General features: G+C 36.1%; 1 protein-coding gene across 2 annotated transcripts in view; it reads left to right on the top strand.

Annotated features, from left to right (window-relative positions):
• The first annotated feature begins 323 nt into the window (after positions 1–323).
• The window catches only part of LOC144965705 (natural resistance-associated macrophage protein 2-like), a 35,856-nt gene continuing 14,665 nt past the window's right edge, over positions 324–21,514 (top strand). Inside the window, exons 1-5 of one of the 2 annotated variants that reach the window (XM_078901305.1) lie at positions 324–625; positions 12,749–12,981; positions 17,024–17,146; positions 18,362–18,588; positions 20,051–20,189. In XM_078901305.1, the coding sequence (XP_078757431.1) occupies positions 532–625; positions 12,749–12,981; positions 17,024–17,146; positions 18,362–18,588; positions 20,051–20,189 (816 nt within the window). In that variant the 5' untranslated portion in view covers positions 324–531. The remainder of the gene's footprint in view (positions 626–12,748; positions 12,982–17,023; positions 17,147–18,361; positions 18,589–20,050; positions 20,190–21,514) is intronic. The other variant, XM_078901306.1, reaches the window with a different exon arrangement.

Below are 21,514 nucleotides of genomic sequence, written 5' to 3'. Positions count from 1 at the left end.
AAGTTAGTCACCCGCCAGTTATGCATTACTTTGTACTGTTTGGTCATGTTCAGTTTCAAGTCTCAGCTTGTCTGTACTACCTAGGTGTCTGCTGCTACAGCTGATTTCTTGGATTGATCCATGGACTGACCCCACTCTTATTTTCCCCGTTTATGTTAATGTCACTTTATGTTAAAATCCCCAAGCCAGTCACCAGCGGTTTTCTTAAACGTTTTTATTTTTTTTTTCCAAACATTTAAAAAGTAATCTAATCTTACAGTGAAAATTTGCATCGATGCTGTATTTATTTTCAGAAACTGAACGTACCTTAGCCGGTAGTTATCAGACTGTAAACAAATCAAACGTAGGGCGTCGCAGTTCAAAGGACACCGATTGTATAACAACACTTCACCTCTCTTCTTCCCTCGAATCATAACACACTTGTTGACACACATAACATCGAACGTCAACAGGTGACCATTAGTTGAGTGCTTGGCCCAATTTTTAAAAATTTATCATCACTATCACGGATATCCAAAGAGAGTGGATATTATGTCCTCGGATTATACTGACACGAGACGCCTTCATTTGGGTTTCGAGGAGGATGGTGATGAGACAGACACATCTATTGTAAACAGATCAAGAAGTGAGTTTTTAATGTTAAGATTTTTTTATTTGTTTTGTATAGATAAAACTCTATTTGAATTTGTATTATGACTATGCAATATTAAAAAAATGGAATAAAAGTTAGAAACTTCAATTTAAGTTGTCTAAACTAAACCCGATGAATGAAATAAGATAAATCATTTGACTTACTTTAGTGTTTCATTCATCGTCGTGTTTTGTTGACAAAGGGGAAACTTGAAACGTCCATGTAATTTGTCTCCATACTTTCCATTAAAGCTTCTATGCCATTTTAATATGGAAGCCGCTATTTTCACCGTACGGTGATAATAGCCTGACAGTGTGTGGGAGACTATTACTGAGTTTGCGCGACAGGGCGCCAACGGGTCCCGTTAGAGATAGACGACGATTGGGATTGTTTGGAAGCTTTAACCCTTTGCCCACTAGTCATTATGACATCCGAAATGCTATCGCCTTCTACATCTACGCCAGAATAGAAATAGAGGGTGGAGCCTACCATGATATAACATTTTATGGATCCCTAATTTCATCATATCAGTTCTGTCCACTGACAGGTGGGTGGATATCGCTTTCAAGAACTTATGTCCTTATATGAAATCCTGAGTTTTTGACCAATCAACGGATTGCTCTTTTGATAGCTCGCCTGTCAACATGAGTCAGCTCAGCCCTTGATTTATGTAAAGGCATCACAGGCGGTATATGTTGTGTAACTTCAAAGACCACGGTTGACCGAAAGCAATGAATGGAAGCCCTACTGTGGCGTGGAGAACGAGGTCTTGTATGTATAGTTACGTCATATCTCAACGCTCGTGAATTCTTAGTACGGCTTGACTCACAATCAAAACTCGAAATCTGTGTTTTAAACTCTTGAATCAATCGAATTACATCAGTGCGTTCGTCTCATTGAGAAATGAAAAACGATATATAAATCAAGAACATCGACCGGAAAATAAGGAAATTATCATAAAATTATAAAATTTGAGAAAGCTATTTTCAAAATCAAATATATTACAAAAAAGGTTATTTCTCGACCGATTTTTATGAGACAAAGACACTTTTTCTCCACTTTTCAAGCTGATTCCAACAATGAGGTTTTCAAATTTATCGCGATAAGATTATTTGTCATTATTTTTTTTAATACCCAATTGACTGCTCAGGAAATGAATACGTAATCCTTGGCGGCTAGCGAGTAGGTGTTAAATTTTGCTTACCCTTTCCCACGCAGACGCACACACACACACACACACACACACACACACACACACACACACACACAGACTGAACACACAATGTATGTCTTTCACTTCTGGCCAAAGTTGCCTTATTACAACTTAGACTCGAATGATAACAGCGAGTAGGGTGTCAGATTAAACTTCAGTTTTAAAGGTCTAATTCAATTCACACCGTAATAAATCATAATAATGATCATTCTTGATATATTAGAGCATTAAAATATTTAATTCACATTACTATAAATATATTTTAAATATATGTATTTTGTAATTATTTTAGCGACGATACGAACCCCTTTTAATCGTCGAGCCGAACGATAGGATGCTAGACGACGATAAGTCTGTGTGTGTGTGTGTGTGTGTGTGCGTGTGTGTGTGTGTGTGTGTGTGCGTCTATTTGGGAAAGGGTAAGCAAAATTTAACACCTACTCGCTAGCCGCCAAGGATTACGTATTCATTTCCTGAGCAGTCAATTGGGTATTAAAAAAAAATAATGACAAATAATCTTATCGCGATAAATTTGAAAACCTCATTGTTGGAATCAGCTTGAAAAATGGAGAAAAATTGTCTTTGTCTCATAAAAATCGGTCTAGAAATAACCTTTTTTGTAATAGATTTGATTTTGAAAACAGCTTTCTCAAATTTTATAATTTTATGATAATTTCCTTGTTTTCCGGTCGATGTTCTTGATTTATATATCGTTTTTCATTTCTCAATGAGACGAACGCACTGATGTAACTCGATTGATTCAAGAGTTTAAAACACATATTTCATGTTTTGATTGTGAGTCCAGCCGTACTAAGAATTCACGAGCGTTGAGATATGACGTAACTATACATACAAGACCTCGTTCTCCACGCCACAGTAGGGCTTCCATTCATCGCTTTCCGTCAACCGTGGTCTTTGAAGTTACACAACATATACCCCCTGTGATGCCTGTACATAAATCAAGGGTTGAGCTGACTCATTTTGACAAGCGAGCTATCAAAAGAGCAATCGTTGATTGGTCAAAAACTCAGAATTTCATATAAGGACACAAGTTCTGGAAAGCGATATCTACCCACCTGTCAGTGGACAGAACTGATATGACGAAATTAGGGCTCCATAAAATGTTATATCATGGTAGGCTCCACCCTCTATTTCTGTTCTGGCGTAGATGTCGAAGGCGATAGCATTTCGGATGTCATAATGACTAGTGGGCAAAGGGTTAAAGCTTCCAAACAATCCCAATCGTCGTCTATCTCTAATCGGCCCCGTTAGAGCCCCGATGCGCAATCTGTCTATTTTCACCGTACGGTGGTGATAATAGTGTGGGAGACTTTTTCACCGTCCCGTAATATTTTGGTGGACGATTTTCACCGTACGGTGATAATTAATAATAGTGTGGGAGACTTTTTTTCACAGTTCCGTAATATTTTGGTGGACGATTTTCAATGTACGGTGATAATAGTGTGGGAGACTATTTTCAATATAATTGTGTAGAAGGCTATATTCACAATACGGTGACAATAGTGGGAGACTATATTCACTATAATGGTATGGAAGACTATATTCACTATAGCCTACGGTGATACTGTGGGAGACGATTTTCACTGTACGGTGAAAATAGCCTGACACACTATTTTCACCGTACGGTGATAATGGTGTGGAAGGCTATATATATTCACTTTACGGCGATAATAGTGTGGTCGACTATTTTCCAAAGTGAAAATACAAATTGAAAGAAATGCTATGAGGAGCTTTCGGGAGGCCTCCCTAGCTTTTGATCTCGGCAAACTTCAGTCCGTTTTAATATTGACCGGCTCTAGTTCTCCGAACGCTCAGGAAAATTACTTGAACTCTATTTCTCCGTATGGCGGCTAGACTCTAGTAGCTGATGGGTTACAGACGCAATGACGATGCAAAAGTAAATGATAAATGCTCAGAGTGGACAGGGAATTCTCACGAATCATCAAGCTAGCATTTTTTAGCCACATTGTTGACAAAGGCAGATTATATCAAAATGTTGTGCTTGTGAATACTCCATGGCGCGTTCACTTTTGCACATCGCGTTGCACTATCAAAGAGAGAACAGAAGTAAACCTAAATAACAAAGCCAAAGTCTCAAGATGGGAACAGAGGTTGAAAGATCGGATAGCACAAACTCAAGATAGAAGTCTAGCACAGAAAGTTGGGAATAAAAGACAGAGCACCCAAGCACTGGCTAAAGAAAACCCCCAAAAATGCATACACATTCATCATTCACACAGACACTCTCTCAAATAACAAAAAAAATCTTGAGAATGGAAACCATTCGGAGAAATAGAGATTAAGTTTAGGAGAAATAGTCACTTCGTTTGATTTTTTTTTTTTTCTTATCTTCAAGCATCAAGCAGCGACATTTGCATTAATATGACCATGACATATCTCAGATGTCCTTAGTTTAATTTAGATCTTAAAGAATAGAACACAGTCTGTTTTTCTATCCAAGTCAAGCATCTCTTCTTCTACTTCAACTTTGTTGACTCAAACTTAACGACATCTCTGCATTCCAGAGAGGAGAGTAGAGACAACAACACTCCCTGGAAGAGGGGGACAGTTCCCTCTCGAGGCCAATCAGATTGTGCTAATATCCCATAATGTCTTTTATCCAAAACCTGTTACTATTGTTCAAGATTTTGTTTTCGATTTGTTGATGTAATAGATTTTGGATTAAATTATTAAATTTGATATAATTTTCAAATCTCTTGATGAATGACGATGGCGCCACTTCCATGGAGACAGGTTGCAATGCCTTTGTCCAATAAATTGGTTTTGAATTCATGACTCGTGGTGTCTTAGAAAATGGCAGTCAAAGTTAAAGCCTTTGTTTTATGAATTTAAACCTTTGTTTTGTGTGGTCCTTGAGGTTTTCTGGTTGGCTGCAGCTATTCAGACTCAAGTCTGAATAGTCTCCTATGGCTATTCAGACTGCACATGTGCAATCAACATACGAATAGGACCGGACTCAGTCTGAATTGGCTCCTGGGGCAGTATGGTTTTTGTTTGTTTTTGTTTTTATTGTTTTTCTTTGTTTTGTTTTGAATTTAGTTTTATTTTAATTATTAATGATAACATAAAATTGATGCAAATGAAAATAACAATTATAGTAACTATAAACCCTCTCAATTTGATGAGAAAGAGAAAGTAAATAGATCAATAAATTGAAAGTCCAATTAAAGATTAAAAAGAAAAGAGTTGAAATCCTTCAAAAGAAACAAAAAGTCAGTCAAATGAACTGTGGTCTAAAGGAAAAGCTTTTCTAACAACATAACACAATGTCCAAATAATAAAATCAGGACAAAGAAAAAACATATTGTGATAGTGTGAGACAGGCTCCAGTTCTTCTACAGTCCGAAGTAGGGGTATGAGCTGAGTCAGTGTGATAATATGGGCAAAACAGAATTTCTTCTGAAATCTTCCACCCCAGTCCCCCTCCCATGCCCCTTTGTGTTTGCGCACGTACAATGGGGTTTGAGTCCAAATAGCCATGGGAGACTATTCAGACTCGAGTGCGAATTTCCACTTCATTTCTGGTTGTTATTTAGAGGGCTTTTAACTCGATATTTAGCTCAGTTTTTTACAGAGCTGACTTATTTTTGATAAATGTTTGCTTAACAATTGCAAGCTCGTAGTGTTATAGGCCATTGATTTGCTTACATAACCATATTGTTCGTCAGTTATCCATATATTATTCGTAGAAAAAAAAAACTTTATGAACATATAATTATTTTGGCCTATTGTCCCGAAACTTGAACTGTGGCAAGACGATTAAAGATTAGACCTTGTCTCACAAATATGCTTTTTTAAAACTATGGTTCGGGCACTCACAAAGCAATCAACGTTGGGATTCTAATAAGTGTCATTGATAAAGATTGACACTGTTGATAGAATCAACAGACAACTTGCTGTTAACGAGAAATACTGCTTTTATAATATGCAGTTTTGATTTAATTTTGTTTTATTTTCTGAAGTTTTTGATTATCATGGCATGCTTGATTGTCTTTCCAATCTATCCTTTTTAGTTTGAATAGCGACTTGAAAACCCTTTTGTGATTTTACATAGAAAGTAGAACAACAAAACAATACAATAGTAATAAAATCTTAAAAAGGCAAAAAACAAAAAACAAAAAAAGACGAATTTTATTCCTTTTTATATTTGATAGCTCGTGTAGAACGTGAAAGATCAAGAGTAGTTTCTTTTTTTTACTATCCCATTTTCTTCTTTATTGCTGGCGCTGATATGACTTTAACCACTTAACTGCTATACTCTGGAAAGACATGCACTAAAAAGATTTTGTCAGAAAACTCATCCTTCAAATATCGATCAATTTAAATGACCCTCATCTTGGCAAAAGCTCTCAAACCTGGGACTTTGCCCTGAAAATATTGATCGGTATTCGAAGGACACGTTTTCTGGCCACATTTTTGAATATGTGTCTTGTGTCTTTCCAGAGTATGGCAGTTAACTGGTTAATTGATCAATATATGTAGTAAAAGCTTTAAAAAAAAAAATATATATATATATATATAAATTGAGCTTTATATAGCGCAATATCCACTAAATGTGCTCAAAGCGCTTTACAAGGGGTCCCTGGTCAACAGCAACATTTAACATGTAGGACGGGACATGACGCCTGTTAGGCGATATTACATTTTTTCGGACAAAGACAACACTGTTAACGGCCAGGTACTCATTTTACACCTGAGTACGGTGAGAGAATGTGAGTAAAGAGCCTTTTCCAGGGACTCAACTATGCGACGAGCGCGAGGCTCGAACCCAGGACCTTCCGATCTGAAAGCGAGTGTCATACCACTAGACCACATAGCTGTCTGACAAAATGTAAATGTAAAAAAATGGGAGTTTTGTCAGAGTGTGGCATTATCATATCTACCTAGACGTAACCGTAACCCACCCGCATGCTACTTATCAATCAGGTGACAGATTGACAATGCATGATCACTGATACGAGTTACTCTATCATTATCATCATTTACTACCAGCTACTCTCTTATCCATCTGGAGGTCATTCATGTCCCATTATCTGTTCTGCTGTGCTATACTCTGGAAACAAAGCAGGTATTTAAAATTTTTGGCCAGAAAAATCGTCCTTCAACTATCGATTGATATTTTTTTTTAATGACCCTCAACTTGTCAATAACTCTCAAACCTTGGACTTCACGGAAGTACCAGGCTTAAAAGTTTTTGGCAAGAGGAGGGTCGTTATTAATCGATCGAATTCAAGTTTTCTGGCTAACATTTTGAATACGTATTTTTTCGGAGTACGTCATTGCATGCAAGTAAAACGGGGACAGCTGCTGTTCCTCTTGTTTTTTGTTTTAAATTTTTTTTTTTTTTTACATTTTTTTGTTTCGGTTTGGGAGTAGGTATTGATTGGTAATAAAAATATGAAACTGAAAACGCGTGTCTGTGACAAAGCAGCAGATGGCAAAAGTAATAGTAATACTATAAAAAGACAACAACCCCCCCCCCCCCCCCAAATAACAAAAACAAACAAAACAAAGAAAAAAAAAAAACTGAAACAAGACACAAAACACACAAGAAAAACAACAAACAAACAAAAGAATCAGTTATTGGGAACTGAGAATAGTTGATTTCCTTTTTTTTTCCTTTTTACCGTATCTTTTATTGGTGATGCCCTTGCATTTTAAAATGTATTTATTTATTTTTTTTTATTACAATTACTATTTACCTTTCGTCCAGTACTGTTTCATTACACACACATTTGCACAATTATATATATATATATATATATATATATATATATATATATATATATATATTATATATATATATCTTTTATTTCAATGTAAAAAATTGTATTTATTCTCCACCATAATGAATTAAACCCCCCCCCCCCCCCCACAGTTTCATATTTGTGTGTATAAATTCAATTTACTACTATTTTATTCCGACATAATACCGCTTTGAGACGATGGGTCACAAATAAGGATTGAGATATTCTGTAAGATTGTAGCATGTACATCCAAGATTAAAATAGGACGGCAAATTGTATTGACGGCAGCCGCATTGGTATTGACCTTATTAAACTTATTATGATGATTCGGCTATGTGGTTTTGTGTCATAACTCTCGCCTTCAGTCTGGCTCTGTGCGGCGCGTATATACAATTGAATCTTTGGAAAAGGCTTTTTACTCACATATTATCTTCTTCGTTACATACTCCGTTGTGAAACGAGTACATAACTGTTAACAACATTGTCTCTGCTGAAAACTATTGTAATATCACCCAGCATGCGTCATGTCTCGTATGTCAAATGTTGCTGCTGGCAAGGAACCCCTTGTAAAGCGCTTTGAGCACGTTTGGTAGATATTGCGCCATCTAAATGTTCAAGTTTTGATTCAGTCTTTTAACGTCCGTCTTTTTATTTATATTCTTTTATTAATTATTATTTTTTAAAGATTTGATTAATTATACACAAACGGATAAATGGTTAATTTTACGTGTTCTTCTTTTCTTACTTAATGCGAAATTCTGATCATTTTTCCCCTTTTTCTCACACGGACCATTGTCACAACTGGAAGTTAATCGATTATTGACATCCGCTCTATGTAAAAAGAGCGGATATTGCCGAAGAGTTCTCTCAATTGTTTCAAAGTTTCTGTATAGGTTTGCCACATGCAATACGATGAAGGCGCGAAAGTATGCAATAAAGATTGAGAGGGATGTGATCGATAAACTACTTATAATATTCGTCACCATCACAATGACCCCCCCCCCCCCCCCCCCCCCCCCCCCCCCCCCTTCCTCTTTAGCCGCTGATTGTACTGAATTATTTATCTTAATGTTTAGGTCATTATATTGGAATGTTTTAACACGATGAAGGCATATATTGCATTTCATTTCTTAGGTTTTTTGAAAACAAAACACACACACACACACACACACACATCACTCAATAACCGTCACTGTCTGGAATTAAGCACTTATTTAATCCTGAGTCGAGGTTGGTAGTGTACAAAGTGCCCACCTTACACAAACACACGTGGCCGAGGCAGTTGTTTAACTGTCATCGTCACCATTTTGGCCATTGATCACGCTCGACATCGCTTGACGACATCATAAGACAAAACATGCTCCAAACAATAACATCGTTTAATCGTGTCTGGGTCCTGACCTCCCATAGTGGGCAGGGAGGTACATACTGTGTCTTCTATCTCCTTATATCTATTTTCCAACATGCTTTCTGTCTTTGCTTGGAATGAGATTACTTGGCCCTGTTCGGAGTCCTGGCTGGGAGGGAAACAGTCGAATGCATAGTTATTGTTTTGGGAGATGATATTTTTTTCCTTGTAAATCGTCTCTCTGTTATGTATCATTATATTTATTTTTAATGTATAAAGTAAGCATTTGAGGGTATTCCTCTTGGATTTTGTGCTTGCGGATGAGGCTTATAGGTGATCTCAAACTAAGTACATTGGTGGTATGCTCTTGGAATCTACATCTGATCCCTATTTGTTCCTAGTTCCCCTTTTGTCTTACTTTTTCTTTTACTATCCCATTTTCTTCCTTTTTACTGGCGCTGATATAACATACATGTGTTGCAAGCGCCGTAAAACCCTTAAAAACAAACAAACAAACAATCCTGAGTCGAGGTTGGTTGTGTTCAAAGTGCCCACCTTACACAAACACACATGGCCGAGGCAGTTGTTTAACTGTCATCGTCACCATTTTGGCCATTGATCACGTTCGACATCGCTTGACGACATCATCATAAGACAAAACATGCTCCAAATAATAACGTCGTTTAATCGTGTCTGTTATCCCACCTTTGATTTAACCTGTTACATAATTCGATTCAATAGTCTGATATCGCATCCGCCCAGCAACCAGCAGCTTGGTTCTAAACAAAGGAAATCGGTCCTTTTTTATTTTTCATGCTGGCTAGAACTTTTTCAGATGTTATGTGATCAGAATGTATAAAATTCAAAACATGATCAGATTTATAATGTTTTTCTCCTCTGGATACACTTTTATGCTCGTCGAAGAAGTATTTCATAAGGGCGTTCGCTATTGTTCCGATATTTTAGAACCAGTTACTTAGTTACTATGTGTCACTACCAGGGAAGTGACGTCACGACTGTTGAAGCCTATTCCGAGCACCTAGACCTAGTTCATCCCGACCTAATACCGCTTTGACACGATGGGTTACATGTTTATGACTATCCTGTGACATTTCATTACGTGGTCTTTAATAATCTGTGTGCAAAGAGTCTGTCTCCGCGGTGAGTCGAGTCGAGTCGGGACTTATCATTCAGTCATTCAGTTATTGTTGGAAACAAATGGTTGAGAATAGATAGAACTTTTTTTTTTTTTGCCATCCGCGTCTATGAGTAATTCTCACTAATCTGTATTGACCAGACTATAAACGTTCATGGTTACACATAGTTTGTGTGTGGTGGTCCGTTATGCTTCCGGATGGCAATGTTGTGAGTTTCTTAGCCAAGCGCATGCTATCTATAGAGTGAATTTAGTTGACGTCTCTCTACTCTTTTTATTGCTTCTAGACCGTCAGTTGTGTGATTAGTTCTCACTGAACTACGTCAACGTTTAAGGTTACATAATAATATGGTTTTGTGTGCCGGCATGCTTCATCTTGTGGGCAAATGTGAGTATTTTACTTAAACCCATAGATACTATCTATAGATAGAACGAAGATGACGTCACTCAGGCCTTTTTTATTGTTTTTGCCATCCGCGTTTGTGAGTTGTTCTCACTAAACTGTATTAACCAGACTATACAAGTTCATGGTTACGCAGAGTTTTGTGTGTTGGTCCGTTATACTTCCGGATGGCAATGTTGTGAACTCCTTGGCCAAGCGCATACTATCTATAGATAGAATGAAGATGACGTCACTCAGGTCTTTGTTATTAGTTTTTGTCATCCGCGTTAATGAGTACTTATCACTATACTGTATTAACCAGACTATAAAAGTTCATGGTTACACAAAGTTTTGTGTGTTGGTCCGTTATACTTCCGGATTGTGAGCTTCTAAGCCAAGGCATACTATCTATAGCGCGAACGAAGGTGATGTCACTCAGCTCTTTGTTATTGTTGCAAGACAACCGTTTTTTGTGATTTTTTCTCACTAAATTCTATCAATCGGACTATAAACGTTCGTTATACATAGTTCAGTGTCTTGGTACGCCGAGTGGCGGATGTTGTGAGTTTTTTACCTAAACGCATAGCATCGATAGGATGGCCTCACACTATTAATGTAGTGATAAACGCTACGTAGCTTTGTTAACGACTGTGAATTATTTAAGAGAGCCCCACTTCGCATCCTAACTCACTGCGCTCGTGAACTTTGATCTTTACTTGACGTCTATTTAAAAAAAAAAAAAACAAAAAAAAAAAAACACGCCCATAAATTTCCCGATTCTTTGTCTAATAAAATAACCCGCCATTTTTCATCCAGCACCATAATTTAACAATAAATTATGCCCTGCAGTGTCAAATTTGAATTTGGATCACAGACAGCCATGTCAATGCTGACATCAGTAACATAATATTGTTTCCTCGCATCATATGTCTAATAAATTACGACCAACAAAAGAAAAAAAAAAAGAAAAGAAAATAACAAAAGCAAAAAACAAAAACAAAAACAAAAGCGAGGTTGTGGACGGACGATGAAACTCGTGTTTAAATCTTGTCGCTATTGTACAATTACAATGATAAATAGTAATGTTGTAAACAATTATACTTAATAATGCCGCCATAAAACCAATGAAGGAATTTCATTCTTTTCGTCTTATAGTAGTGTGGAGCCCGGGATTGCCAAAGCCATTCGGGCACCGGGTTGGATCTCAATTAAGTCACATATCATGGCGGGCCATTCAAGGCGCCCGCTTATAGGCCCGACATCCGGGATGAACTAGTGACGGTCAACCGCAATTGGATTCAATAGTCTGATGTCACGTCGCCCAGCAACGGCGGCCATCGTGGTTCTAAACAAAGAAAATCGGTACTTTTTATTCTTCATGCTGGCTAGAACTTTTCATATGTCTTGTGATCAGAATGTGTAAAAGTCAAAACATGATCAGATTTATGTTTTTTTTCTCCTCTGGATACGCTTTTATGCTCGTCGGAGAAATATTTCATAAGGGCGTCCACCATTGTTCCGATAGTTTAGAGCCAGTTACTAAGTTACCATGCGTCATTACAAGTGACGTTACGACTGTTGAAGCGTATTACTCCTTTGCCCCCGATATGCTCTAAGCACCCTCACCAACGGCAAGGTTGGTGGTCCATGGGATCGCGAGCCGGATGTCTGTCATACCACGAGATCCCTCAAGGATCGCATAAAGAATCCGAAATCACGTTCAAGTATTTAAACTTTCTCTTTCGGTCATAAACGGAAATAAAAAAAGATAATAATAATAACAAATTAAAAAAAAAAAAAAAAAAAAAAAAAATAATAATAATAATAATAATAATAATAATAATAATAATAATAATAATAATAATAATAATAATAATAATAATGCGTTTAAAAACTGTAAAAATATAAGTTGAAGAAGGGGTTTGAGTCCGAAACTTTCCGTGTTTTTTTTTTTCATTTTGTTCTTTTTTTTCTGATTCTGTAGTATTCAATAGACAAAAATAAAATAATAAAAAGAATAGTATAACATTTTAGATTTTAAAAAAAATGTTACTCGCCGAAGAAGGGATGAGCCCGAAACGTTCCATATTTTTAATATTTAATTTTGTTCTTTTTCTGATTACATTAATTTTTACAGTCCACAGCTTTTTTTTTCTGGCAGATTATTTTATTTAGCTCATCAGGCTCATAATTTGTTTTTTCTTCTTTCTCTTTCTTTCCGATCATCAGCACGGCCAGGCAGCAGCGCGAGAACGAGCCCATCGCCTGCCTTGGAAAAAGAGGTGGCTATGGTTGTTGTGTCTGACCAGGAGCAATTGTCCCACTCCAATTCTTCCACCATGAACGGAATCCAAGATGTTGACCACCCGGATTCTACCCCTGATACTGATAGCCCCAGAAATGGGAAAAATGGCGATTCCACGTACTTGAACGAAAAGATAGCAGTTCCCGAAGCTGACAGTGTAAGTTTTATTTTATTTTATTTTTTTCAGTTCACTAACTAGGGCCGTTAATTAATTGGTTTATTATTATTATTATTATTATTATTATTATTATTATTATTATTATTATTATTATTATTATTATTATTATTATTATTATTATTATTATTATTATTATTATTATTATTAATTCGTCGTCATCATCATCATCATCATCATCATCATCATCATCATCATTATCATCATCATCATCGTCATCGTCATCGGTGTCATTATATGATGATGATGATGATGATGATGATTATGATAATGATGATGGTGACTCAGGTGTAAAAGGAGTACCAGGTCGTTAACAGCGTTGTCTCTGTCAGAAACAAAAATAGTGTAATATCGCCTAACAGGCGTCATGTCTCGTTCTACATGTTACGTGTTGCTGTTGGCCAGTGACCCCCTGTAAAGTGCTTTGAGCACATTTAGTGGATATTGCGCTGGATAATAGCTCAAGTTTTTTTTTTTTTTTTTTTTTTTTTTTTAATATGCATTAGTTTCTTACGCGCAGTGCCACAATCTAGGCCACTGGTCCAAATTTTAATACCCTAATTATGTTTACCCGCATGTAGATGGCCTGTTAGCCAATTAATTTGAGTAGAGATTTATTAACAAAAAATTAACAATCTATTCTTTTTAAGAAATGGTGAAATAGGGTTGGAGGTTAAAATTGGACTTTTACAACCAGTTTTAAATTTTCGCTAATGAGCACAGTTATTGGTACAAAATCTAAAAATTAAACAACTATTTTTTTTACATAATACTGTTGATAGACCGTGTTTATTAAATTAAGGGCAATTCTATCACCCTTTGGCACAAATGATTATATCTGCTTGGCCATAGTGATCAGTCATCAATTATTGATGTTGGGAATCGCCATCTGGCCGCCCTGTTGTTGCCAGATTCATTTGCGCTCATCTACAGACTTTACTACCGGACGGATTTTGATCGTTGATGGCTCAAAAGATCCGTCTCGATGTTTAGTATGTTAATTTCCACAATACATTAGAATAAGAATTGATATAGACGATTGCCTGTACGTAATGGCCTTTAATTTTCGCTAAAAGTGCGGGTTTTCCGCTAGTTACTGTGAAAACAAGTAAGATGGAGACGACAAGGCTACTCGAGATGAAGCCTTGGTCAGCAGATCGTCCTTGTCATTGACAAGAATGCGCCGCTTGGTACTTTGATAAAATGTATGTCTCGTGATCGAGATGTTATTATTGTTGTAGTGTGGAGAGTTGTCGAAGGACTTTCGTATCCTCTGTGCTTGGTCTATCTTGCGACCTAATTATTGTTGTCGTTTGCATTTGACAAATGACGGTTTAATGCATATTTCAAGAAATTATCAATTAAGACATTGAAAACTGAATACACATTGTTGAAAACCGCGCGGCACACGCTGCCTTGTGGCGTGTTCCGTTTGTGTTGGATAGTAAAAATTTTCCTCTTCTTTTTTTGTTTCATCAAAAATTATGAACTCGCATATTCTATTTGCAATTTGATCAAAATATAAATTTATAAATGAAATTATTATAAAATCTAAAATGTAATTTGAACAGTGTAAAACATGGCCAAGCAAACCGTTTCAAGTATCCGGAACTGTTTCTACATTTGTTTGAATTTTTCCATGCCGTGCAAAATATCCTAGCCTGTAAGTGCGTTCTTTGTTTTGGGGTCATATTATTATGATCTCAGATCCATCTGTATTAAGATGATGTATATGAATTGATGTAGTATTTTCCAACAACAACCACTATTACCGCTATTTATCACAACCACCGTCGCTACCACCGCCGCCAACACCACGAGTAGTTACAACTACTACCACAATAATTGCTAAATAGTTACTCATTCACAACCAGTTGAGTGAGTTTGGGTGTCTAAGGGATTTTACTCAGAACATATAGATGGGCATAGGATTGTTGTTGTTATCCATCTGAAAGACGGGACTCGATCAGCCAGAATTAATATATAATTGTACAATGTATGTATTGAAGATGGATGTGACACAGCATGTTTTGCAACGGAATACATATTCCTTGTCATTGTTTAGTAACAACATTGTTATGAAAATGTGTGTATAAAACAGCGTAATTTGTTGTGTTGTTTGGTAACGAAATATTGACACCCCCCACTGTAGAACTGAACCAAATAGCCTTTCTCTCTCACGTGATGTCCACTGACTAGTATAAAAATGTAATGATATTAATATAAACATGTACGTTGTATAACGTTAAATACTCAAACCGTTAACGGCGAGACGGAATCTTTGACCTGGATCTGGAGCATGACTTGCACGAAACTCTATTTTGGCCTATTTTTGCAAACTGTGCAGTAAAAATTGAAAATACACATAGATCTAGATCTTATTCCGATACACACATTATTATTATTATTATTATTATTATTATTATTATTATTATTATTATTATTATTATTATTATTATTATTATTATTATTATTATTATTATTATTATTTATTTTATTTTTTTAAACTCATATCTGTACTAGGTGTATTGGGGACCAAATTGCAACGTCTTTAAGATGTCATGGTGAGAGCATAATCAAACCCCGACAGTGTAGGTTTAAATTATTCACTATCACTTAGTCATGCCGTCATCACGACTTGATCTGACGATAACACAGCGACCCAGTGTATGGTGTGTAGTTAATCTAGAATATCCACACACTTATCACTTGCGTCATGATGATTTGACACAAGTTTGGAAGAGACCGGCCATTTTTTTTTTTTTTTTTTTTTTTGGTCTTTAAAGTTTTGACATTATTATCTTGCGGTCAGCAGTCCTGAGCGTTGTGTATAGATAGAACGAAGTTGACGTCACGCAGGTCTTTGTTATTGTTTTTTTTTCTTTTTTTTTTTTGCCATCCATGTTTATGAGTAACTCTCGCTAAACTGTATTATCCAGGCTATGAACGTTCAAGGTTACACATATTTTTGTGTGTTGGTCCGTTATACTTCCGGATGGTAATGTTATGAGCTTCTTAGCCAAGCGCGTACTATATATTATAGTAAAATCAGTTATAAGCATGATTCATTCATTATGATAATAGAAAGATCGACAATGGTGTATTGTTGCGTGATTGTAGGCGTTTCTGGCAAGGTGTTATTGGCTCTTTGACCCCCCCCCCCCCCTCCCCGTCTGTCTGTCTGTCTGTCTGTCCATCTGTCTATCTATCTTTCTAAAAATAAATAAAGAAAGAGCGTATTTAAGATTTTGACCAGGAAACCCATCCTTCAAATTATATCCATCGATTAAAATGGCCCTCATGTTGTTAAAAACTCGCAAATCTGGGACTTTAAAAGTCCAGGTTTGAGAATTTTTTTGACGATTTGGTTTTAATCAAGCCATGACTTGGGTTTGTTGCTTCTTTGCCAAGAGGAAGGCAGACAGAGATATAATGAAATTTTTTAAAAATCAAGTTCCAACAACAACAACAACACAATAACAGCATTGACGACATCTACCACAAAGAAGGAAAAAGAAAAGAAAAACAATAAAACACAAACCCCCTTCCGTGTTTTCTCTCTCTTTCTCTCTCTCTCTCTCTCTCTCTCTCTCTCTCTCTCTCTCTCTCTCTCTTTCTCTTTCTCTTTCTCTCTCTCTCTCTCTCTCTCTCTCTCTCTCTCTCTCTCTCTCTCTCTCTCTCTCTCTTTCTCCCCTCCCCCCCCCCACTCTTTCTGTATTTTTTGTGTGTATACCTATCTATCTGTCTACCTATATATCTGTCTGTCTGTCTGTCTGTCTGTCTGTCTGTCTGTCTGTCCATCTGTCTATCTATCTGTCTTTCTATCTATCTATCCATCTATCCATCTTTTTATCTATCTCTCTTTCTATCTCTTTCTCAATATGTCTATCAATCTATCCATCCATCTACTATTTATTAATCTGTTTGCCTGTCTGTCTGTCTATCTGTCTATCTCTCTATCTCATTTTGAGGGATGACTTACTATATTATTGTTATCTTAAAACTTGCATTTGTTTTCACTCAGACAACATTCAGTTTCCGCAAACTATGGGCCTTCACAGGGCCTGGCTTCTTGATGAGTATTGCTTACCTCGACCCTGGAAACATTGAGTCAGATTTGCAGTCTGGAGCCACAGCAGGTTACAAGGTGAGAGCAGGGCATTGGTATCTATCTTGAAATTATCTGTTTAACTCTCTCTTTACCAGCTATTTTCAGAATTTTACCCGAAACTTCATACTCACCCAACACAAAAGTAGATTTTTCAAACAGAATAGTAACGAGCATATTCTATATTTTATTCAGAAAAAAATGAGCTCTGCAACACTGTGCTGAGTTTTTATCGCTATAACAAAATGAAAGCAGAATAAAAAAATTGTTGGCGGCATCGTAACAAATGTGACGATTTTCCTATGGGTGGTGAGGGGACGGGTTAAAACAGTATTTTTTGAACAGTTAAGAGAAGGTTTGGGTCTTATCTAAATAAAAAATATAAATAACCTATATTGGACGGTTTTAATCATTCTGTATCATCGTTATAGGATAAAAAAAACATCTTTGGTGAAAAAAAATACATTAGATTTGTTGATTCCTGATTTATGTCCTAATCCGGGGTCTGGCATCAAAATGTATAACAATCTTGTGGCAAATTTTCCGCACAAACTGATGAAGGAGTAACCTGCATATCATTCTCTCATTGTACCTTGTGTGTCGCCATAGAGGGGTTTTACAGCTTTAGCTTATGAGATTTGTATTCGAATATAACAAAGTTACGAATCTAAATATTATGACAAAATTTTTGTTAAAAATTTATAATTTGGATTTTAATTCAAAATACACATTCCCAGCAAAAAGTCTCTCTGTGGTGACTTAATCTATTATCTCTGTGATATCTGTGGACATTTTCAGACAATTTCATGAAATAGATTCAGAGAAATATTTGTCACAGTATCCCATACCCCTAGAAAAATGACATATTGAGAAAATAACAAAACTTTTTTCTGGTTTTCACATTTTTCTTAGTTCCTATACCTTTTTCGTTCATTGTTTTTTTCTTTTTTGTTTGCCTTTATAATTATTTTTTTAGAAATTGCACTTCAATAATATTATTTCTAAGTACTCGAGGATGAATGAGTAACTGTATGTAAACAGTAGTGGATGTTTCGAGAGTGCTAGTCTGTAAAGGCTGCCTAAAAGGGTTAATTTTACTGTTTGAATAGAGAATTTAGCTGCAATGGCTTTCTGGGAGTATAATTGAAACAGTATGAAGAACATTGAACATGGAATTGTGGGGAAACGCGCTAAACAAATATGCAAATATTTATATTTATCTACACATCCATCATATTACCATTTTTTTCCTAGTTACTATGGGTCCTCATGACCTCTACCATCCTGGGATTGCTGATGCAAAGGTTGTCCGCCCGTCTGGGAGTCGTGACAGGAATGCACCTGGCAGAGGTGTGTTACACACAATACAGCAAGATACCCCGTATCATTCTGTGGATTATGATTGAAATTGCTATCATAGGCTCTGACATGCAGGAAGTCATCGGAACGGCTATTGCTTTCTATCTACTCTCCAATGGGAAGTGAGTAGCTTTTTTTAAAAATATTTTCCAGAGACTTGCTAGAGTTCACATCGTGACTAGAGTTCACATCGTGACTTAAAAATTTTTAAAAAAATCTATGTACTTTTTATTAGTATTATGTGCAGAGTTTTAATAAGTTTACAATGTAAAACCCTACAAACTGTAGATCCTCCACAATATTGGAGGTTTCCACAAGAAGAAGAAGAAGAAAAAGACTCCAGATGTTCAAAGAGTCACAGGCGTTATGTCTTGTCCCATATTTTGTGCATATTGCTGTTGGCTTCTGACCCCTTGTAAATCACTTTGAGCATGTTTAGTAGATTTTTCGTTATAAAAGCTCAAGTTTTATTGTGTTTTGTTTTCTTTTCCATAGCTGATTTGTTACTACCATGATTGGTTTTGTTGTTGTTATTGTTGTTGATGTTGCTGCTATCATCATCATCATCGTCGTCGTCATCATCATCATCATCATCATCGAGAAGAAATAGGCTAATTGATTCAATGATCATAAATACAACATGCTGATCTTCACAATGTTTATGGGGTTATTCATTTTTCTTGAATCATATACCTATGATGTTCGCATGGGTGTACGATCCGATAGTGATGTCGTTTCTTCTTCTCTTTACTAGCCTATCCTGCTTCTTTGGTTTGTGATTGTATTTTTGACAGGGGATGTTTTTTTTCCTGTAAATCCTCTGCCTGTTTGTTCTTGGCTATTTATAATTTAGCTTATGATATCTTTAGGTTATGATTTTGATTGACATTTGTACTATTTTTGTTGGATTGCTTGTTTTTTTGTTTCAGCGGTCTCTCATATAACCTCAATTGTGTTGGAAGAGACCTAAAGCAACAAACAAACAAATATTATCTGTGGCCTGAGTTTGTATGCACGTTTCCTATCACATGCCTCCACGACGATCTATCCTCTGCCTCCCTCATTTACTCAGAGTTTGTTGGGGTGTTGCTCGTTCACAGCCTCAACCTGGTCAAAAGCGTCAACCTCTTATGACCACAAGATCTTTTTCCCTCTATGTAGCCACTGAGTGTTAAGCTTTCAAAGTGTCCTCGTCACCACACATGGCCCAGAAAGTCCATTTTTATTTAATAATTCACTCCATTTGCTCAAATGCTTTTGTTTCAGAATAAATACTTATGTTTGTATACATTTTGTGATCGTACGTCCAACAAGATACCATTGTGCCCTCTATCTGGATTTTAAGTGATGTCTCCATTTTTAAAAATTGTCTCTATGTTATTGGCTGAAAAAGGTCCTTGGGCCCGAAAAGTACCGTTTTTGGTATTTTGTTCTTTTTCAAAGCTGACATTTTCATTTTTGTTCATTACTTTTTACAGAGAGCAGCTTTGTAGCAGTTCAGTATCACTTTAACAATTGAAATATGCATTTTCTTTTTAGATCTTGATTTTATTCCTTTATGGGTAAACCAATATCGCATTTCAGAATTCCTTTGTATGGAGGTGTCTTGATCACAGTGGCAGATACATTTACCTTTCTGTTGCTGGACAAATATGGTCTACGTAAATTGGAAGCTTTCTTCTGTTTCTTGATCACTGTCATGGCTGTGACATTCGGATATGAGGTTTGTTTTACAATATTGTCTTAAAATATATATACAATTCCATGCATTAGTTGTTTTTGTTGTTGTTTGTTTGTTCTTTATTTATTTTTTTTATGGTTAGTTTCAAGGTGTTGTTGTTATTGAGATATATTTGAACATTTGTATGTAAATTAAAAAAAAAAAATTGAGGTTTTATATAGTGCAATATCCACTAAATGTGTTCAAAGCGCTTTACAAAGGGTCCCAGACCAAAAGCAACATGTAACATGTAGAAAGAGACATGACGTCTGTTATGCGATAATGCTATTTTTTTGCGACAGAGACAACGCTGTTAACGACCAGGTACTCATTTAACACCCAAGTATGGTGTGAGAATGTGAGTAAAGAACCTTTTCCAAGGACATAACTATGCGCCGAGCGAGGCTCGAACCCAGGACCTTCTGATCCGAAAAAAGTGAGCTGCACAAAATGGTATTATGTCTGATTGATGCTTCAAACTGAATTTATAGTTTTTAAAAATATGTTTGTTATTGTTGTTTGTTTGTTCTTTTTCTTTTAGTTAGTTTTTTGTTGTTGTTGCTGTTGTTGTTGTTGTTGAGATATATTTGAACATTTGTATGTGTGTGAACATCTCAAAACGGTATTATGTCTGAATCATGCTTTAAATTGAATTTATAGGTTAAAATTATAAAGCTTGAGTTGTGTTTTTCAATGAATATAAGTTAAATATTTATACAAATAAATATAGTTTCAATTAAATACTTAAACCCGAATTTTAGATTTCCTGAGCTGCCTACTTAAAATGTCCAAAATTCGTAGTTTCCAAGGGAAAAAATGAAAAAGTCACGAAAATAGCATTACAAATCAATTATTTGCCCTCAACATAATCAAAATGTGCTCCAAAGTCCTAAATACAGTTTTTAGGCAACCAAACACTTCTTTTCATAAAGATTTATGGAATCAAAAACGTCTATGCAGTTCTCTAGCGGGAGTCAAAAATTCGTAATTCTAAGAATTTTTTGTTGCACTAGGCAGGTTCTGATCCTTTTAACCTTTAATACACGTTTCGGCATCCACTTCACGAACATACAGTGCATCCAGTCATTAGTATTTTATGGAAATCTTTACTTTCTGACAATCACTTTTCCATGATTTTCGAAATAATTTTTTTTTTTTTTTTTTTTAATGTGAAGTGAAAAATGTGCAATTTTTTTTTCTTTCCAGCTCTAATTTGCCGGGCTGTTACTTGAAGTCATACCGAGTACAATTCAATAATCGATCATGTTAGAAAATATATTGAATGGCCCCCAGGTTCCTGGCGTTTTTCCTTACTTTTTGAACGGGTG

This window comes from Berghia stephanieae, chromosome 2 (genome assembly GCF_034508935.2).
Source record: "Berghia stephanieae isolate SIO BIC M18660-M18661 chromosome 2, UCSD_Bste_1.3, whole genome shotgun sequence".
Taxonomy (NCBI): domain Eukaryota; kingdom Metazoa; phylum Mollusca; class Gastropoda; order Nudibranchia; family Aeolidiidae; genus Berghia; species Berghia stephanieae.
The sequence above is the reverse complement of the archived record's forward strand: the minus strand, read 5'-3'. Positions and strand labels throughout refer to the sequence as shown.